General features: G+C 31.3%; 1 protein-coding gene across 1 annotated transcript; it reads right to left on the reverse strand.

The window, feature by feature from the left end:
- Window positions 1–1,323: 1,323 nt before the first annotated feature.
- On the reverse strand, window positions 1,324–14,993 carry LOC114174885 (anaphase-promoting complex subunit 4). The gene is made up of 19 exons (XM_028059618.1): window positions 14,484–14,993; window positions 14,274–14,385; window positions 13,938–14,029; window positions 13,315–13,398; window positions 12,444–12,683; window positions 11,607–11,687; window positions 10,253–10,404; window positions 9,952–10,112; window positions 9,772–9,872; window positions 9,621–9,695; window positions 8,812–8,991; window positions 6,842–6,924; window positions 6,677–6,775; window positions 5,354–5,458; window positions 4,690–4,831; window positions 4,292–4,519; window positions 4,034–4,186; window positions 2,089–2,170; window positions 1,324–1,586 (listed from the first exon to the last, which is right to left on the reverse strand). Exons 1-19 carry the CDS (start codon window positions 14,550–14,552, stop codon window positions 1,492–1,494), a joined length of 2,334 nt encoding a protein of 777 aa, XP_027915419.1. The 5' UTR covers window positions 14,553–14,993; the 3' UTR covers window positions 1,324–1,491.
- Window positions 14,994–20,258: the final 5,265 nt, after the last annotated feature.

Here is a 20,258-nt window from a genome sequence, read left to right on the forward strand (position 1 = left end):
TCAAATACTTACCAAGTAAGACACTTGTCATGTAATTATGAAATAAATTGTGATGACTGATTCAAATTTATCAAGTTTCAATTCCTTATGATAGAATTATTTCACTTATACATCATTAGAAGAGATATCTCCATCCTAAATCTCATTATACTAATCTCCCTCAGTTCTTACCACCTAAACTTCATCCTTTATATGAGTATGTGACCTTATTAGAGTCAGGATAATTTCACAATATGAATCTCTACTCAAAACATAACATTATATTTACTAATATTGCATTTCTCCTGAGGAACACACCCTATTCATACAATGTACACAATCTCTAATTTCTGTATATAAATCATTTCATCGCTTTAGCATGCTTTAACCATTTTTAAATCATAATCATTTTATAGCATGATAAATCCTCAAGATTCTTTTTATATTTCAAACCGTATCATATAAAGGAATTAACAGACTCGTCTCACTTACTCACCTAGTATGTGACCCACGAGAATGTACTTACTCAACGACTAATAGACTTGCCCGTGAGCCCCGCATTAGAACAAACAATACGTAAATTCACCCAACAAAGACAAACTCTTTGTAATCTTATTTTTTTGACACTCCACTCAGTGAATGTTTGGCAAGGAGAAACCTAGAATTGTATATTAGATTGTAAACTTAAGTGTTTTTATCCCGTATTCCAATAAAAAATTAATACTAACTCAGTTTAAAATATCCCCTATTAAACAAAGAACTTAATTGTGGTGACTTTTCATCTACAACTATTAATAAAAGAAATCGTTTTCAATAATCGTTTTAATATAAACTACATTACTAATCATTCTATTTCTTAAATTTTATAACTACTTTTTCTAATTATGATTACTTTTCTAAAAAATAATTTGAAAATTTTAGTCATATTTTTTAATTTAATAGTAATTATAAGAATTTATTTGATAAAATAAAAGTGGACATTTTCACTAATCTTATTAATCCACATAACAGGATGACGTGTTAACATTTTCTCACATCATCTATAGTTAAAAGGTAAAGACTATATGTCAACATTTCGTACACTAATCAATGTAATGGCAAGGAAAATAATGCAAAAGTGTAACGAAATCTATTTAACAAATTGCAAAATGAAAGCATTAAAAGTGAGATAATTATTGCACTTAAATATGTCGCATTTAAGTTTAATGTCCGTTTCATTACCAAACCTCACATTTAGTTCATTTACGAATGATAGATGAAAATGGAGCAATGCTTCCCTCTCACGAACCGGTACTGTCGATTATTTACTCCGGTCCCTCTTATTTTACTTTTTGGGCTGAACTGTTTACTATTATCACAAAATAATTAGTTAATTTAGTGTTTTTAAAATGAACGCTAATAACACATGGATATTCTACAACAGAGTTCGGACCATTAAGAAAATGGAAAATGATTACAACCTGGCCGAAACAAAAGTACAAAATGGTTACGAAGGAAAAATAAATTGGCGAATTATTCTGCATCCGAGACCTCATCCTCATCTTCTTCCAAAATGTAGACCAGAGCACGCTTTCTTGCGGCGAATACACAAGCCACGCCTCTAGATGCTGTCCAAGATAAAAGGGTTCGGTGCAGTTTATACCGAGATTAACACAATAACCATCTAGAAGATAAAAATCAAAGATTCTTTAAAGGAGGGGGAAAACATTAGCAACGATAATCATTATATAAATCAGAAGTTTTACTTTCAAAAGGCATTTATGTTGAAGAACCGTTTGTACCTCTGAATATTGTCAAATAATGTTAACCAAAGACTGATTACAAATAAACATTCTCCAGGGACTTGATTAATATTTATATCAGAACTGACATTTAGTTAATTTCCTAAATTTGATTATTGTAATGTACCCCTAATATATTTGCACCAAAAGATCAAGACGCACTACATGGTGATTCATAAAACAAATATACTGCATGAAATTTAACTTAGGGCAGATATTCTGCGGTTTAAGTAGAATCGGTTTATTTACAAAATTAATGCATTTTAACCATCGGCAGAGAGATAGAGATAGATAGAGAGAGAGAGAGAGAGAGAGAGAGAATACTCACCACTAACTGCCAAGGGAGCAACTACAGAATGTGGGATGGTGCGAGCTTTCTCATCCTCAATATGCAAGTAAGCAACAGAATCCTAGACACATAATTACAAAAACATAACTATGATGAAATATAAAAATTATAAATACCTTAAGGAGATATCTATACAGATATTAACTAATGGTAATTTTTGAGATTATGATAAGATTACAGATTTTACGTGATAGAGTCTGAAATTGTGATACATTTGGTTTGATTTCACAGTAATTATTTCCTTTTATTATATAACTAGGGTAATTGGGTTGAATATCTTGTAGATCTTATAATTTTTTATTTCAAAATTACGGGAAAACATTTGACAACATTTATGTATATGATAGGCCTACGAGACTGCTCTAAGCAGGTTTTCAGTCCAATACTTGTTCCATGCCTGTGTTTATCTCATACAGCCAATTTCAAGTGGATTTGATAAAATTCAGCGAAAACTAGTCATCCAATAGTGCAGCCGCTGCACATGTTTGTTATCAGCAAATGGTTTAGCAAGAGGGATTGAGAATGTATATGTGCCGGGAACATTTTGAGATGAATTTGATAGTAACAAAGGAAGTCCCCAAGCTTAGAATTGGACGAATTCTCAACGCAAGACAACAATTAAGTGGCTGCAATCACAAGGGAGCAACACTGATGCTCAAAAGAAATCAAGGTGGCTCAGATGACCAAACCAGACTGTCTGCATGGCAAAATGACAGTCAGATGAACTGCACTTGTCAGGGACATGGGGTGCAAATGGCATGGGCCTGGGTTTCAACATACAGCATATCTAGACTTGGCTAGCTGACAATTTTTATCCACAGCCAGGTGCCGATATTGACTATTGGAAATAAAAAGGCTATTTTACAGGGTAGCTAAACAACTTAGAGGTTCAACCAGAATGTAAACTCTAGCATCATCTTAAGATGATCATTGATTTCATTAAAATACCACAAAATTAATTTTACAAAATAAAGTTAGTTCAGAATGAACTTGTAAATGCTCACGCAAAACATAAAATTATGGCATGCATTGAATCTGACAGACAAAATTAAGATGATAACAAGATGATTTAAAATTAAATTAGTAGATACTTTTCGGTTTGAGGAGATACTTTCTGTTTTCACAAATAATTACAAAAACATAACCTACTTTTCACTTCGTTTAATGTTTTAAGATTTGTATAAAAAAACAATTGAAAAACAGTTGAAGAATGAAGATCAACATATTACAATATGCAAGGTTTGGCAAGACATTTTTTATTCTAATTTTATTCACAAACAATTACAAAAGTGTCACCTTATTTTTATGTTGTTTCTCGTTTTCAAAGATGTAGGACAAGATGAAAAAAATCAGATTTATTTTACACAATTACAAAAATATTTGAAGACAAGAAAAATGTGACATTTTCATAATTATTTATAGAAACAGAAAAAAAAACAAAATACTTTTTTCTTTAATCAACCAGACCCTTAATTTTTTTTATTCTTTCGTTTTCATTTTTGCCTTTTTGATGAGTAAAAGAGCTATAAGGAAAAGACATTCAAAACAAGGGAAATTTTCCCACCTTAGGAGGAAATTTATTTTGGACATCACACGCTTGATCCTTGATTTCTGAAATATCTCTATTACCTCCTAGGCTTGGTTAATTGTAATTTCTATACAACTACATGTTTTACTTTGTCTTATCCTCTTATTTTCATAAATTCTATTCAGTATTTATTGGCACAAGCCAAAGGTGAGCTTTCCAGGGATATATTCAGATAGGATGATCAAAAAGAAAATGAGAAAAGCCTAGGCACCAAAGATACAGGGGACCTTAACTAACAAAGATAAGAATAAGTGTTATTAGAAAAAAGAGTATTGGTTACATAAATCACGAATTTATACCATAGACAACGAAAACAAGGGATATAGGACAACTTACCTTAAGTTCTGGTAATCTCCAGACATCTATATAAGCAGATCTTGACATAGAGATATACTGTAGATCACTTGCTTGCAGAATCATCATACAACCATCACCAGCACTTTCTGATGTATTAGTAACTTTGTTTAGTAACAAGACAATTTGACTATCCTGTTTTAAACATTAAAAAATGAAAGGATAAATCTTGAGATTTGTGAACATTAAAATTGAGACCATAAAAGCTGTATGATGAAATACTTCTTACTTTCTCGTTACCTTATACAAAGACAGATCCACACATTGATAATCAACAGGAACATGTAACAGCACCGCTTCCAACGAACTGCACCCCTTCTTTAGGCAGTGGGAGTCATGCATGAATCCTCTGACTATACATATGCAATTTACAATATCTGAGAAACACTCATCAGGTACTTGGAAAGATACATAATCAATAAACTGGTTTTGAACAGTTTGAGGTGACACAGAAGCTCCAGAAAAATCCTACATCAAAAAGCACGAAATGAAGAAAATAATACAGAATTATAATAGAATTAGAAACCAACCGACATTAAATTCAAATGACCACAGACATAAGGAAAAAAAAAAAAGACCTCTTGCTCTTACTGACTAGATTAATAGGAATCATCGAAAATGTTCATTCTGTGAAGTACCTCATAATATGATACTGAAGTGGGAATTCTCATGGATGAAGATGATTTTGGCAAAGATGGTAGAGGAAACAATGGTAGTATATCCTCACAAAGTATCTTTCTTGATATTGTGGTAAAAGGCATTTGAAAAGCCTCTTTAAAGCTGAAAGACAATGACGTCACAATGTAAATCTGAAAGAAATATAGTGATATGGCTAGAACAATCTAAAAATATATGTTTGCAATTTAAAAGACCTGACTTTTATTATCTTTTCTGCTGAGTCCAAGCGATAAGTGAAAGCTTTTAGGCAAATCAATTTTTGAAGAGAATCTTTTTGATGAAACTATTTTAAGATGGTATGCATTCAAGCTCAGGTCTAAACCAGTAGAGCAATAAATTGTATGAGTCATAATGCTTCATTAGTCATATACGCTAACCTCCCAGAGTAATATAACTATGAAAAATTAAGTGTTTCTTTACACTATGGAATAAGAAAAAATATTCACAGAAAAAAAAACGATAGTTTTGTTCATGACATTTCTCAATACATTTTGCAATTTCATTCATAACGATTTAAGCACTATATAGATCCACCAATTTGGTTCATGAGTGCAATGGAAGGTTAAGATAAACAGAAACAAGGTATTGCCTAACCAGAAGGAATAAAAGGGCAAAAAGAAAAACCTTAGTTCCATCAGCTGAAATTCTTTAGCCAATGTTCTCCTTAGATACTCAGTGTCTGAAAATCCCCCAAACTGAACCAATTCTCTAACTCTTTGCATTGTTTCCCTGAATATAGCAAAAAATAAAGGAACTTCATATGTGGTGTTCTAAGGTAGAAGAACAGAGGGTGAACAGTGAAATTCAGCAGAGAGCAATAAAGGACCGAACCATTTAACATACCAATAATTGATAGAAAGGAAAAGCAAGAAGGGTTCATGCTTTAAGCATGGAGAAAACTTTCATCCCTAACATCAATGGCCAAAAGAACAATTAATTTTGAGTAATGTGGGTGAATTTTTTGTGCTTATTTTAAAAAAATACAATAAACAGATTTCTATTTGTTTGTGTTTGTCTAATCTGATTATTTTAGAAGTAGTTCTCAGCTTTTTTTAGAGAAGAAAAACCCATGGGACTCTTAAATAAGTGGTTTTTTAAAAAAAATTGCTTATTTCAGATCAGAAATACTTATTTTAAGAACAAAACTGATCGAATGAATGACTAAACAAAAATGAAGAAGGAAATTTTATTGCCGTGGATAAAGATGGTGTGGTGGAAGAACCAAATTCCAACTGTCAGCCTTGGGGACAAGACTGATTTTTCAGCAGACAGCAACAATATGAACTGATAGTCAGGGACAGTTAGGCTAGTTATACGTAGAAAATAACTGCTTCAGAAATCGGTTGTTTTATAAACAAGGATTATGGTTATTTATACTAGCGTAACACAGGCGCTATCGCGCCTGTGTGTATGTATTTTTTAAAATGCGTGATATTATATTAGTAGGTGATAATATTATAATATTATTAAGTTAATATATATTTTAAAATTATATTTATTAAAAATAAAGTAAAATATATCAAAACAGATAAAAGAATAACCATTGATAAATAAAGAAGAAGAGAAGAAACAGAGACATCTGATTTTATAAAAAGTTTGTAAAAGTAACGGTCAATTTTTTAAAATTTAATAAATTGTTATATTTAAAGGGTAAAATCGGTATTTTGAAAAGTGGACACAAAAAGGGGAATCCCCTTTATATATTGTTATAGATGTAGAAAATAACTGCCGTCTTAATTCCCACACAAATTGATAATAAATGGAAAAATATTAAAGAATTTGTAGTAGAAAACAAAACTTACAAAATCAATTTCAACTTCATATTCTGTTTCAGATATTAAGGATTGCCATTATTTACATGCAGAAAAAACTGCCGTCTTAATTCCCACAGAAACTGATAATAAATGGAAAAATATAAGAGAATTTGAAGTGAAAACCAAAACTTACAAATCAATTTCAACTTCGTATTCTGTTTCAGATATTTCCAGCAATTGTTTAACTGGATCTTGTTCGTATAGAAACTTCAAGAATATAATAACAAGTTCACTGCAAAACCAAAAATAAATTCAGACAAAATCATCTTTCATAACATTAAGGAATGTTTAAACGAACCTGTTATACGGTAGAAGCTGGTCACTTGGTTCTGACATGAGTAATTTTATACACTTTAATAGCCAGTTGAAGAAGTTTGAGTACTGGTTGAAAATGTAAAGAGGAAAAAAAATTAAAAAAATAATATCAAAATAATAGATATAATAGGCTTTTATAAAAAATGAATTCGTTGATATCTTTCAAACATTATTTTCTGTGCAGACAAGTGAAATCCAAATAAGTGTTCCAGCATTCCAAAAAATCCAGTCACACAAGCTTATCATCGAATCCTATCCTCCACAATATTACATGCTCAGAAAGCACAGTATATGAAATAGTGTCATAAAAGTAAAAATGTGATAACATAATACGTAGATTTTCACCACTTCAAACACATGCACTCATTTCCGTAAAAAAAATTGCTTCTGACAAGGAATAAAAATTTAAACGTATATTAAAATACCTCCCAAAAACGAGGTATTCAAATACAAGCAAACTGACACTTCATTCAAACAACCTTTTGGCTTTCTAAAACTATGTTTAACCTTAGTATTCCAAAAATCCCTAAGGCCACAGCTCTAGGCTCTGGCTTTGCACTTGACCTTGTTCCAATATTTTGTTTCTTGCTTCTCAAGTCACCAGATTTCCTTGATTGTGTTATTTCTTTTACTATTTAAAGTAATGAGTATACTCGCAGTAGTTTATTCTGGTATCTGTTCAAAACTGACTGTTAACTGATAGAAGTTCGATCATTAGAAGTTCAAAGTTACTACATGACTACGACCAAAGAACTTCATCAAATTATACGAACAACCTATTCCTCTGGGGATTTGTTTTATCTAAAAAATACATATGCATATTACCTTAGAGTTCCCAATTTAACAAATGACAGCTGATGTTTATTTGGGGCTTTCTATTAGGCTCTTCTAGCTCCTACCATCACATTGAACCCACAAAAAAGTGTGGGTAAAGAAAAGTCAAGAGATACTTAAACCTATTGAAGATAAAAGTAATTTTGTTATTTCACAGGATACCCAAATAGGCACTAGGAAGCAATGGTGAATGGCAGAATATGTGTGGAAGGACAAAATTTTACCATATAAACATGCCATTGTAGCTTCTGGCCCTGCCATAGTGAGCACCCCATCACAAATTACCTATTGTGGAGGGGTCAAAAAATGCCACGTTATTGCATTATGGCATTGCTATAACAGATATTAACAACATTGCTTGGCAGTTAAGCTGGCCCACACGCCTCAGTTAACTTGGGAATATATTGGAATGGTCGCAAGACTTTTCTAGTAATTAAATCTTAGAGTTGAAGAGTAACTGAAATATTGACATTTGAGTTCTTCCCTTTGTCCATTTTTTCCTGAGTTTCCACCAAATTTCTCCTAATAATTAAATATTAGAAGTCAATAAATAGATTTTTTATAATAGAACCACAAGCAGCAATGTTTTGAAACTACACCAATAATTAAACCGATGAAGACAATTCAATGGTTGAACCACGGTTCATTAAGAAATAATTAAAATATACTTTTAATTTTATATAATATATTAAGTGATAAAATAAAATATAGAATTATCACAGATTAAGTTATGCAAAATTTTAAGGATCATATTACAAGTCCTACAACTTAAAAAACTCATAATAAATAGTTAATAGAAATACATACGTAAAACTCAACCTTTGGTTATTTAAAAAATGTTTATGAATAAAAATAATAATAAACCACCACCTTTTCAAATACAGATTTTTGAACTGGATTTTAGCCACCAGTTTTTTACTGATCTAGTGAGCTAACTAGCTTCAGGTCATATTGGCTGATCCATTTTTAAAACCTATGATATACGGAATTTGAATAACTATTGTAGCTCTCATGGAAATATATAGCTGATAACAATTTAAAGGCCATGATAACAACAGAGCTAAAATTGAAAAATAAAGCTACACTCTACAAGATTCATTTAAAACAAAAAAGGCACACCTGCTGCACAACAGATGAAAGAACCCTCATAAATCGTTCAACTTGTACAAGTAGCATACCAGCCTTTTCTGTTGCATTGTTAATAAGTGATTCATCCAAGCCAATGCTGTGATAGCGTGCTCGCCATCTTGAAAGCCCTCTTAGTTCTCCTATTCTGAATCCAATAACTTCGACGGCAGGCTGAAAAATACATTTAAGCTTCCATGAGAGCTTAAGTGAAGTGTTTACAAACACTGAATAAACTCAAAAGTAATGAACTTCTAGTACCATGTCAAGAATGGAACAGTAAAAGTTCAGGCTATTACATGAATGAGCATGAATTTTATATCACCTAACAATTTATTCAATACACTACCATTCCACCTTTTGCGTTTTGATCTCATGGTAATGCCCTCTGTTAATGTTATTAAAGTAAGTGAAGCTACCCATTTTCTTCTACAAAGGTCAGTGAATTATATGAAGGACCCTGTGTGACAACAAAACTGGACCTTTATAACTATAATTGCAATCACAATTCTTCCAGACAACATTGAACTTAAGCCCCTTCAAACTGAAGCCTCTGAAGTCCTAAATCATTGTGATAGGAGCAGACTTGCCTACTTTGTTAATACATGGTAGGAGGTAATAACAACGTAGCTCAAACCCATTAATGAGGTTTGGAGAAAAGTTATAGACGAAAGAAAAAAAAAATCTTCTCATTGTCTTTGAAAAAGACTACAACAGGAAGCTGTTTGCCATGACAAATTTTAAAATATTTGCTTTCAAACAATATGTTTCTCCTTATTGGTAGACATTGCTGTATATTCTACCTGGAGGTGGTCCAAGACAATGCGTTGAAGTTCTTTGCCTGCACCAGACAGAACCTTTGAAATACGCTTGACACCCTGTAAAGAAAAAAAGTTGCTGAATGAAAACTACATCCACAAAGACGAATGCAACTAAATAAGACTGCAAGTATACCACTTCTCCCAGAGTGTTAACGAGAAACTGATGAACTGGTGGGCTAGTTCTTGCACCACCCAAAAGGCTCAGAAACTCCTCTTGGGGTGAGGAATCAAGTCCTAGTAATCAAAGACAGAAACAAGTAAATTAAAGTGAGTGTAATGACTAAAACAAATTCCATAACTCTAATTCAGTTACCATGATTTATAATCAGAGTAGACAAAGAGCTAAATTTCTCCTGAAATGTGTTCATGGCATCAGACCACTGCCTACACATAACTGATAATGATGTGCGAACAACCTCAGTCAAATCCTCAATGTTAGAAGCTTGTTGAGCTACCTGATGAAGCTCATTTTTCCTGTAAAAAAGATAGAAGGGATCAAATTGCAGAAATAAGATGCCGAATTCATTTGCATTTGTCTTGAAGGGAAAAGGTCTTAAATGTTACAAAGAAAAAGAATGTAACAGCAAAGCATCCATTTCTCAAAGAATTTTTACCTATTCCAAAATATAGTAGTATTCAGGGCTAAGCAATGCAGACCGTGCTCATTGTGCCCAGCCATGTTAGCTTCTCCCAAGTCAGCACCAACTTTAACAAGGTCCCCTGAGCACATTACTATCAAACGACAGAGATCTTTTGATAACGCAACCTAGTGATATGTAACAACACAGCTTCCATGAGTACGTTCCAAGGGGGAATGTAACAAAACCAGTCATGTGCCTTTATCCATCAGCTTATGCTTTTGGGAGTTATTTTTTTCAACATATTAGAACCTCTATATTGGGTTGGGTAAACTAGAATTTGATCCTAACCATCTTCATTCTTCTGATAAAAAGCTCCGTTATGACACAAGGTAGGGAGGCTTATTCATTATCTACACTTAAAGCACAAAAGGCTCTTACATTAAAGGCAGAGTTAGTAATGAAATATAGAACCATTCACGCTGCTTCACCTAAAGCTCAAGCCTTTTTCAGGAATTGGTTCATGACAGGCATTAATTAACTTATGTAAGTTGAAGGCTCAATATTTTTTACTCAAATATGTTTTTAATCTCATAAAGTGAGTTTTGATTTTTTCTCCCCATAAACAATTTTCTTTGTTTTTGGTCCCTCTAAAGTTGAAATTTACCACTTTAGATGCCTAGTATTATGACACTATTTAAATATTTAGGTGTTGAACAAAAGGTTAACTCACCATTCCAAATTACACATACTAGTGTGGAAATATAATGTCTACATGTATCACCTTAAAAAACTGTTAAAAATTTGAAAAGTTAATGCTATTCATCTATCTTAACATGACTATCAAGGACTAAAATCAGTGCGTTAAAAATTTTAGAGGGATGAAAATAAAATAAAATATTCTGCAAGGACAAACACTAAAAATTCACCGAAAATATGAAGAGTGATTTCAAATTCGACAGAGATGAAAAAAAATTATTAAAAACTTGTTAATATAGAGACCCAAAATATATATGAACCATATTTTTTCTTCACTGATTCATTTCATGAGTGATGCATCAATATATTGAACATGGAATCTCCTCTTTGACCATAAGATCGAGAGAGCGGAATTAGATTCACTAATTTACCATTAATCTTTTGGCAGAATTTCAAACATCATTGCATTCATTCATACAAACTTATTGATGTAGTTCTTCTACTTCTTTGACTGTATTTTAATTTGCCCTTCTCATATTTCAAAATTTTAAAATGCACATTAGGATGTTAATTAATCAACTAGTTAGTTTTAAGCATCAAGATATAGTTTAGGGTTTTCCATATTTCGTCACCAACGAAATGGAACTGGAACAGCAAATGAAGTTCAGTGATCAAAATAAAGAGAATCTACCTTCTGTATAGAAGCATTTGAAACTCTGTTAGTTGTTTCTGCACCATCATGGCAAGTAGGAAAAGTGAGGTTGTGTATGTTCTGAAAGGCAACAACCACAAGATGATCTAATATTAATTAAGGAAAGGCAAAAAAGATAAAGGTAATAAAGAAACAGACAAGCCTAACTGGATATTAGTTTAGTATTAATTATTTTACGAGTTTTTGTCTCTGAATATTTTATTGGCTTTCACAGAAGAAACAACAAAAGGTAACGTATCCTATCTTCCAATGTCATTAGCAATATCTTCTTAGTTAATTAAGTAATATCTAATACTACACCAAAGTAAAGTTACTTTTTAATGCCATACACAATTATTTAAAATCGGGCTAATAAAATATGCATTCCCACCTCTATCAAGTCCATCTGTCAATCCCTAAAATCTCAACCATGTAATAAATTTCTCACAGTAAAAACGCATGTTAATTTCACAAACCAATAAGGAAAATATATGAACAGAAAACAGTATATCACAGGACTTGGGTCCACATGAATCAATGACACTACAATAGTAACTAATTAAGAGATCATTTGTAGTCACTTTAGTAATCAAATATTAATTATGGCTGCAGATTAAACCACAATTAAATCATAATCTTCCCATCTTGACATACAGTCATGTAGGTTCCCAGAGTATGATTTAAAACAAAAACTAAACTGCTTGGAAGGAGAGATGGTAAACAAATAATATATTAACTAACACAAGCCCAAAAGCCTATGATGTCATTCCCCATCACACCTCATAAATTAATTTATATAATGAAAAAAATGCTAATTTCTGAGTGACAACGACTTACAACTTTCCCTATAGGGAAGATGCCAAATATACTAAAACAAATATTTCCCTCTTTATCTGCACTGCATAGGATGTTGAATCGTTGGTGAGAAGAATTTGACAGCTCCTGAAATGAATCTTCACTATCATCCATGAACCCGTTATCACCAGACACCAATCCTGGCATCCGAGGAACTCTTGGAGCAGGAGGAAAGAAACGAGAGGTTCTATCTTCGTACTTAGAAGTATGACCATGGTCATCCTAGAAGAAAAATTAGGGAGGAAAGATTAAGATAGATGAAAAGAAAAATGAAGTAGAATCATCCAGACTCATCATATACAAGACCTTCATAGTATAGTCAAGACATTCATTCTCCGATCCTCTCAATTTTGCTACCACTCAACAGCATCAATATGAGAAACACTGATGTGGGATGGTACTCGGCTATATTTTCTTTCCAGACATAATGTGTCCGTGTTTTAGTTTGGAACATAAGTTTTAATAATCTTGCACGAATATGAGAAACAATAAACAAAAAGAATGGAATTGATGTCTAAAGTTGACATTGTGTACCTCTTGCATCTTTTTTATTTAATTCCACCATTTATTTTACAGATTCTTTGAATTCTTAACTCTAATACTACCAACTAAATCACAAGAACTAACTATTTTCCATTTAGAGCATACGAGAATTGAATCAACAAACTAAAAAATGATATCCATAGTTTAACACATGCCTAAGCATCATATCTCACTTCGATTTTGCTAAATAAAGGTATGCATAGAAACCATATTATAGTAGATAACAAGTATCTTCAAGATATTCCTCTGAATCAAAATTGATCAACCAAACTAAATACCAAGAGTAGCCATCACAGAGAAAAAAACATACTGTAATTAGCTGACTTTCCTCCTCCCAGTTGAGACATATAATGGCTGCGCAATGTGATTTTAAGCTTCTTAGCAGCTTTCCATTCTGCTTATAGAAAATATAAAAATTAGTTATGTTACAGAAATAAAAAAAGGAAATAAACCACAAACTCTATCCACACGCAGACAGCGAAATAAAAGCACCATTAAAAATGAACTGATCCACTTAGGGCCTGCATTTTTAATCTTCAAAATCCTTTCACCATAAACATGTTCCAATGCAAAATATATGGCTAAGATTAATTTGGACACTATCTCAATTAAATTCAACGATTCACAAGTAAATATACCAAAATCCATTCTACCCAACTTTGAAACCTACGGTCACTTTATATATCAGATAAACACGATTCTAAGATTGCATCCCATCCTGCTAAGAAACCAACAGAATTACTAAAACCTTCCTCGGATAGAAGAATATCCAATCGCTTACTTGTTAAACTACCAAATTTCAAAAACCATATTACCAAAGTAATCTTGAACAAGTAGAAGCCTTGATCCTCAGTTAAAAGATTAGTAAAAAAAAAAAATCTAGAACAACTGACTAAAAAGATTAGTTACAGAAAAACTAAAACCAGCACCCACCTCAACATCATGCAGTGACACCGTCCCGTCGTCAAGCCCAACAGCAATTGCTTTTCCATCAGGACGCCAACATAAGGATGTGATGCATTTTCCTACAGGACAAAGAAGCATTCCATTACCACCGAAGCAAGCAGTTGAAGCAGCATTTAGTACACGACTATAACTTCGAATTCCAAACAAAAAGCCAGAACAACAGGTGGCTTATCGTTTCAAGGCATTTCCAAATTGTAAGCACTTCACAAGGCATCAAAAACACCGCATATTCAAGTATAAGCAATTTTCACCGTCTATTTAAAATCAAATAAACAGAAGAATACAAGTGAGAGAAAGACAGACCTGGAGCTATGGTCCATAAGCGTTGCCAGTTGAAACGATGGAGCAGGATCTTGGAGTCGTCGGTAACCATAGCGAGCAAGTCCTTCTCCGGATTCCACTCCGCGATTGTGATCTATGATTCAAAAGTCGTTCATAAAATCAAACAAGCTTTTAAAACAGCATGGAGACAGCTTAACAGTGACACAAATGTGAAAGTTAAATTGAAAAAACCTGAGAAGCGAGGGGTTTATCGAATTGAAGCTGGAAGGGAAGCACGCGAGAGGATTCATCGGTTTCCATGGCTAACGGAAACACAGAGCTTCCTATTAAGTTCGAAATATAGACTGATTCAGCAAAATTGACGGAAGTAAAGTGCGAATGGCGTGAGTGAAGCAAAACCCTAAACAGTGAAGTGAGGGTGGTTAAGACCAGACGAACAGAAACCTCGTCAATGCACCACCGAAATCGACGAACAAAACCTCGCCAATGCAACACCGAAATGAAAATCCACACCACTGCCCTTTCTTCCAAGTGCACGAACTATTCCAGACGCAATTTCAGTGAACTCTGTTGCCTTCAAATTTCGTCCCTAGACCAACCTTCAAATGGCTATGCGAACTCCCACCAAGAACCCTAATCCCATTATGGTTGCGAAAAAAATTATATTCCCTTCTCCCAACTACGAACTCGAAAAGTTCCCTTCCCGCTCTCCCATTTCACTGCAATCTTCTTTTTCTTAGTATTTCTTACCTTACTATCATTTTGGACCCACACATACCACGTGTCATTTGAATTTAAAGAAGAAAACCGTGTCAACGTCCTATTACTTTTTAGAAGAAAAAAAAAACTAAAAAAAAAAGTATGTACGAGAACTTCGTGAATAATTTTCCACCATCAAAACAAAAGGAAATAGTTATACAGAGGATTAAATAAGCAAATTAAAAATATACAAACTAAATATAAATTAAAATAAAAAGAAATTAGTACTTTCTTACCTTACAATCATTTTGGGACCCTCACATACCACGTGTCATTTGAATTTAAAGAAGAAAACCGTGTCAACCAACTATTACTTTTCAGAACAAAACTAAAAGAAAAAGTATGTACGAGAACTTCATGAATAATTTTCCATCATTAAGAGCAAAAGGAAATAGTTATATAGTTATGAGGATTAAATAAGCAAATTAAAAAATACATAAACAAAAATAAAAAGAACATTCCTAATTTTACCATAATAAAAAGAAAGAATGCTACAGTTATATGAACTAATTGTTTCAACTGTATAAGTGAGATTTTGAACCTCTCGTGGCCTGCCACAGACAACATGCATTGCCAGAGACGTATCCACCAATGTCAATAACATCTAATATAATATATGCTTATGCCTAGAAATTAACACTGATAAACCGGCTTTCATTTTTTTAATTATAAATGATTTATCTCATAAACTAAGATTGAACTCCTAATCTCTCCTATATAAACTAAAATCCACACATTCTAAAATCACACTCTTTTATAACATCAGAGTCAGATAATTGAAAAGGAGCTTATTGGAAGAGCAAGAATGAAGTCCACAGTCACCAGCTTTACTCTTGTATTCTTATCTCTTCTCGTTATGTTGCTTCTTGTCGTAACTCCAGCGGGTAAATCTTCAACTGTTGTAATTACTACTTTTACACATAATTGGGTTGTGATTTAATTGCTAATAAGGTTAAATAATTGCTTGAGTATGGAAAATTTGTTTTGAATTTAATGTGCAGTTGGAGGTGTAACATGCAAAGCTGTTCATGGCGTGGAAGAAGGTGAAACTTGCACCAGCATCTTTCAAGGTTTCAATCTACAAGAGCGTGACTTCCTTCTTCTCAATCCCAATATAAACTGTAACTTTATCTTTGTTGGTCAATGGGTGTGCGTGAATGGAGTTGCACCATGAACCCAGAACTTCATTTCCTCCAATTACAAGTGAATAAACCTATGAAGAAATAAGGAGAAACTAGTATTTTATGTTATTCTATCAACACAATCCGTGTTGCATACAATCGTTACATGTTTGAAATAACTGGATGAATAAGATGAGTACTTTGATCTTTATTAGGTTTAATTAATCGTATAATACCCAGTTTGGGGCTAGTGTGTCAAATAGGTACCGGTTTTAAAAAAGTGTCAATTGCATCTCAACTTTTGAAAATTGCTTCAATTAGGTCCCTTTCAAACAGAGTTGACTAACGCCGTTAGTCAACGTGCCACGTGTCAATCTGTGGTTTTTTAGAATTTTTTTTTAAATTTTTAATTTTTTTCTAATTTTTAATTTTTTTTTAAAATTTAAAAAAAAAATTAAAATGCCACGTGTCAAGTCCATGTGTGTGACACGTGGCATTGTAATGCCATGTGTCAGTGTCACTATTAGATATGTTGATTTCGATTTAGTCCCCAGATATGTCTTTTTGTTTCAATTTAGTACCTAAGTATGTGTCAATTTTGTCCCAAAATTTTTTTTAATAATGAAAATATTTTTGTAATCCATTTTTTATAAGATTAAAAATAATTAAGTATAAATATTTTTACAAAATTAAGTACTAATATTTATAATGTTTCTCTCAATTTCAGACCAAATTTATTATTTGTATGAATGTTATACTAATATCTTTTTATTAAAAACGACTTTTTAACATATTACTTTATTAATTATTTTTTTATTAAGTACTCATGTTTTGTTAATTTTTTTTTCAAAATAGAACAATATTGTCTCTTACTAATTTTAAATCAAAATTTCTATTAGTATGAATGTTATACTAATTTTTTTTTATTAAAAATGACTTAATAAAATGACTTTTATCACTAAATTTTAATAGAAATATCAAATACTTAATTTTTTAAAACTTTTATACTTAATTACTTTTAATTTTATTAAAAAATATTTTAATTATTAAAAATTATTAGGTCAAAATTGAATCAAATACACATAAGTAGGTACTAAATTGAAACAAAAAAACATAAATGGGAACTAAATCGAAATCATCACAATGGCATCTAATAGTGACACTGACACATGGCATTACAATGCCACGTGGCACTGACAATACCACGTGTCACATACAGGGACTTGACACGTGGCATTTTTAATTTTTAAAAAAAAAAATTAAAATTAAAAATTAAAAAAAATTAAATTTTTTTAAAAAAAAAATCAAAAAAACCACATATTGACACGTGGCACGTTGACTAACGGCGTTAGGCAACTCTATCTGAAAGGGACCTAATTGAAGCAATTTTCAAAAGTTGGGATGCAATTGACACTTTTTTAAAACCGGGTACCTATTTGACACACTAGTCCCAAACTGAGTACTGTACTATTAGTTAAACCTCTTTATTACTAATGTAAGTTGTTATAAGTTTACATCCTAAGTACTTTTGGTTATATATATATATATATATATATATATATATATATATATATATATATATATATATATATATATATATATATATATATATATATATATATATATATATATATATATATATATATATATATATATATATATATATATATATATATATATATATATATATATATATATATATATACACTTTTTTCACATAACAAATTGGAAAAAGAAAATATAACGTTAAATTATATAATAATTTTTTGTGTTAAACGTAGCAGGATGTCAACGTGAATCGTTTGAGGACTATATATATAAATTATGTCTTTTTTAAATTGATTTAATGTCTCATAATGGGAGTGAATGAATATTTTTAAGAAAAAAATTACGGGACACATTATTTTGAGAAAAATGATTTTTTTACTATTAAATTTTGACAATTTTCTCTTACAATCTTAGGTGTCATCTTTTAAATGATTTTTTATTTTTCATTTTTCTCATTTTTAATATTTAAAAACCATTTAGAAGATAACACCTCATATTGTAAGAGAAAGCTATCAAGATTTAGTAGTCAAAATATCATTGTCCTTGTTTTAAAAAGTAATAATACACAAAAACAAGTTATCGAAGTTTTATATCTTTAGTGAAGATGCAAGAATATATGCATTAAACATGATACTTCTATTTTATATATTAGAGTAAAAATAGTATAGGAAAGCAAAAAGTTAGCCTGATGAACTATTAGATTTCTTTGACAAAAGACTCCAACCTGTTTTCAGAATACTTTTATTAATGTGAAAGAAATAACTAAAGGACTTCAATTGGGTTTCAATTTTTTTATAAATAAATTCAATTATAATGTAATATGCCATCACATTGAGAAAATTTGGCGTTTAAAAGTGAAAAGAAGTGTTTAGAGGTGAGTGAGAAATACATTGACGACTGTTCAAGGAAAAGTGTTCATGTTGTTATTGAAGTTATCATAAAGTCGATAGGTTGAGTAAAATTTGTTCACCTCATTAAGAATATATGTATTTTTCGTGAAAGTTGTCTTCATTAGCATCGTCTATTAGAGATTGACATGATTTATTATGAACTTTGGATCATGTGGAGTGAAGATTTAGTTTTCCCTTTTTGTAATTGTAAATGAAGTGTATGAATTAATTATTACACTATGATAGGTGTCTATCTGCATACATAAATCATATAAATTTTTTGTCCTATGATGTATAGTGAATCAAATTGTTGTGAATAATTTTATCTTATGAAAACTGATTAAGGTATGTGAGTGTTTTATAAATGTGGTTCAGGCATGTGTGTAAGACGAGGTGTATTGTTAGAGTAAATAACATGTAACATCTACAAAAAGGGTGTGAATTATGTCGATACCGTTTAAGTATTTATTTAACATAGGAAAAGAAACAAAAATATTTGTCTTGGTTATCTGTAAATTGTGTAGTAGGTGGGACACACAAATAATAGGGTTTACGATAACAACTATTATAGTGTCATTAACCCAATTAGATGTGTGCTTAATATTGAGATTGTCTATTGTAGGAGATAAAGTGTGTTTTGAGGAAGATGTGTAGTGGGAGATTATAAAATTGTTTGGGTGTCAAAATATAAGTTTAGATGACATTGTACATAAACTATACGAAATTGGTGTTGATAAGAAAGTGAATTAATTTTTCCGGTTGTATATTTTTGTTGTGTTGACTGAATTTTATTTTGCAAACAGAAATGGTGTTGTGTTTTTAGGTTGAAATAAGATTGTAGATGATCTTGATAGTGTGGGGAAATATAGATGGATTTATTTTGTTAATTTTTTGGTTGAAAGTTTATGTTGAACTTCTTATCGTTTGTTGATGAAGAAAAAATATCTCAAATGTATATTGTTGGTTGTGTGTTGGTGTTGTAAGTATGTGTTTATGGTAATTATTATGAAATTTAAGTTTATCATTATGCATAGAGGATAATTTGTTGTATTTGACTATTCAAGTGTGGGCATTAGAGCATGTTATGAAGCAGTTTATGAAATTTTATGAAAGTTGGTAGATATTTTATAAGTGTCTAAAGTGTGTAGGTGTAGTCATGGATAAAAAAAATTGCCACATCATTTAAGGTTAACTTCATAAGTGAATCAATATGTCTGTTGGTGTCACCATGGTGAACTTTACATATAATTGTGTGTTGTTTAATGTGATAATAATTTTTATTATGAATATGTGAATGGGTCAAGTATAACAACTCATAAGTTGACACAAAATATAGTTCATATAACTTTAGCTATGAAACGAGGGACTTCTGCAAAATATTAAATATTGAAATCAAATTCAAAATATCATAGAATCAATAGCATTTCTAAATTCTATAAAAAAAAAAGTCAAATGTTACAATATTTTTAACAATCCTTGCGAGCTAATGAGTCTGAATCCCATAATAATACACTATAGGATATTTAAATATTAGAATTTTTGTAAATAAGTAATAAATTTTAAAATAATATTTCAACAACCTATATATATATATAATATTTCAATAATTTTAGGTTAGATAAGAAATTGATATATCAGGAAACTCTACATTTGGTTCATGGTCACATTCGAGTCTGATTTCTTGAGTT

This window comes from Vigna unguiculata, chromosome 3, assembly GCF_004118075.2.
Source record: "Vigna unguiculata cultivar IT97K-499-35 chromosome 3, ASM411807v1, whole genome shotgun sequence".
In the NCBI taxonomy this organism is placed as follows: Eukaryota; Viridiplantae; Streptophyta; class Magnoliopsida; order Fabales; family Fabaceae; genus Vigna; species Vigna unguiculata.

Excerpts from the sequence above, each read along its gene's own strand:
- LOC114174885 (XM_028059618.1), bottom strand. The coding sequence starts at position 14,552 with ATGGAAACCGATGAATCCTCTCGCGTGCTTCCCTTCCAGCTTCAATTC. Across the intron at positions 9,873-9,951 it reads TACTCTGATTATAAATCATG|GACTTGATTCCTCACCCCAA; the intron begins GTAACTGAATTA and ends TTTGATTACTAG. Across the intron at positions 6,776-6,841 it reads CAGCTTCTACCGTATAACAG|TGAACTTGTTATTATATTCT; the intron begins GTTCGTTTAAAC and ends TTGGTTTTGCAG.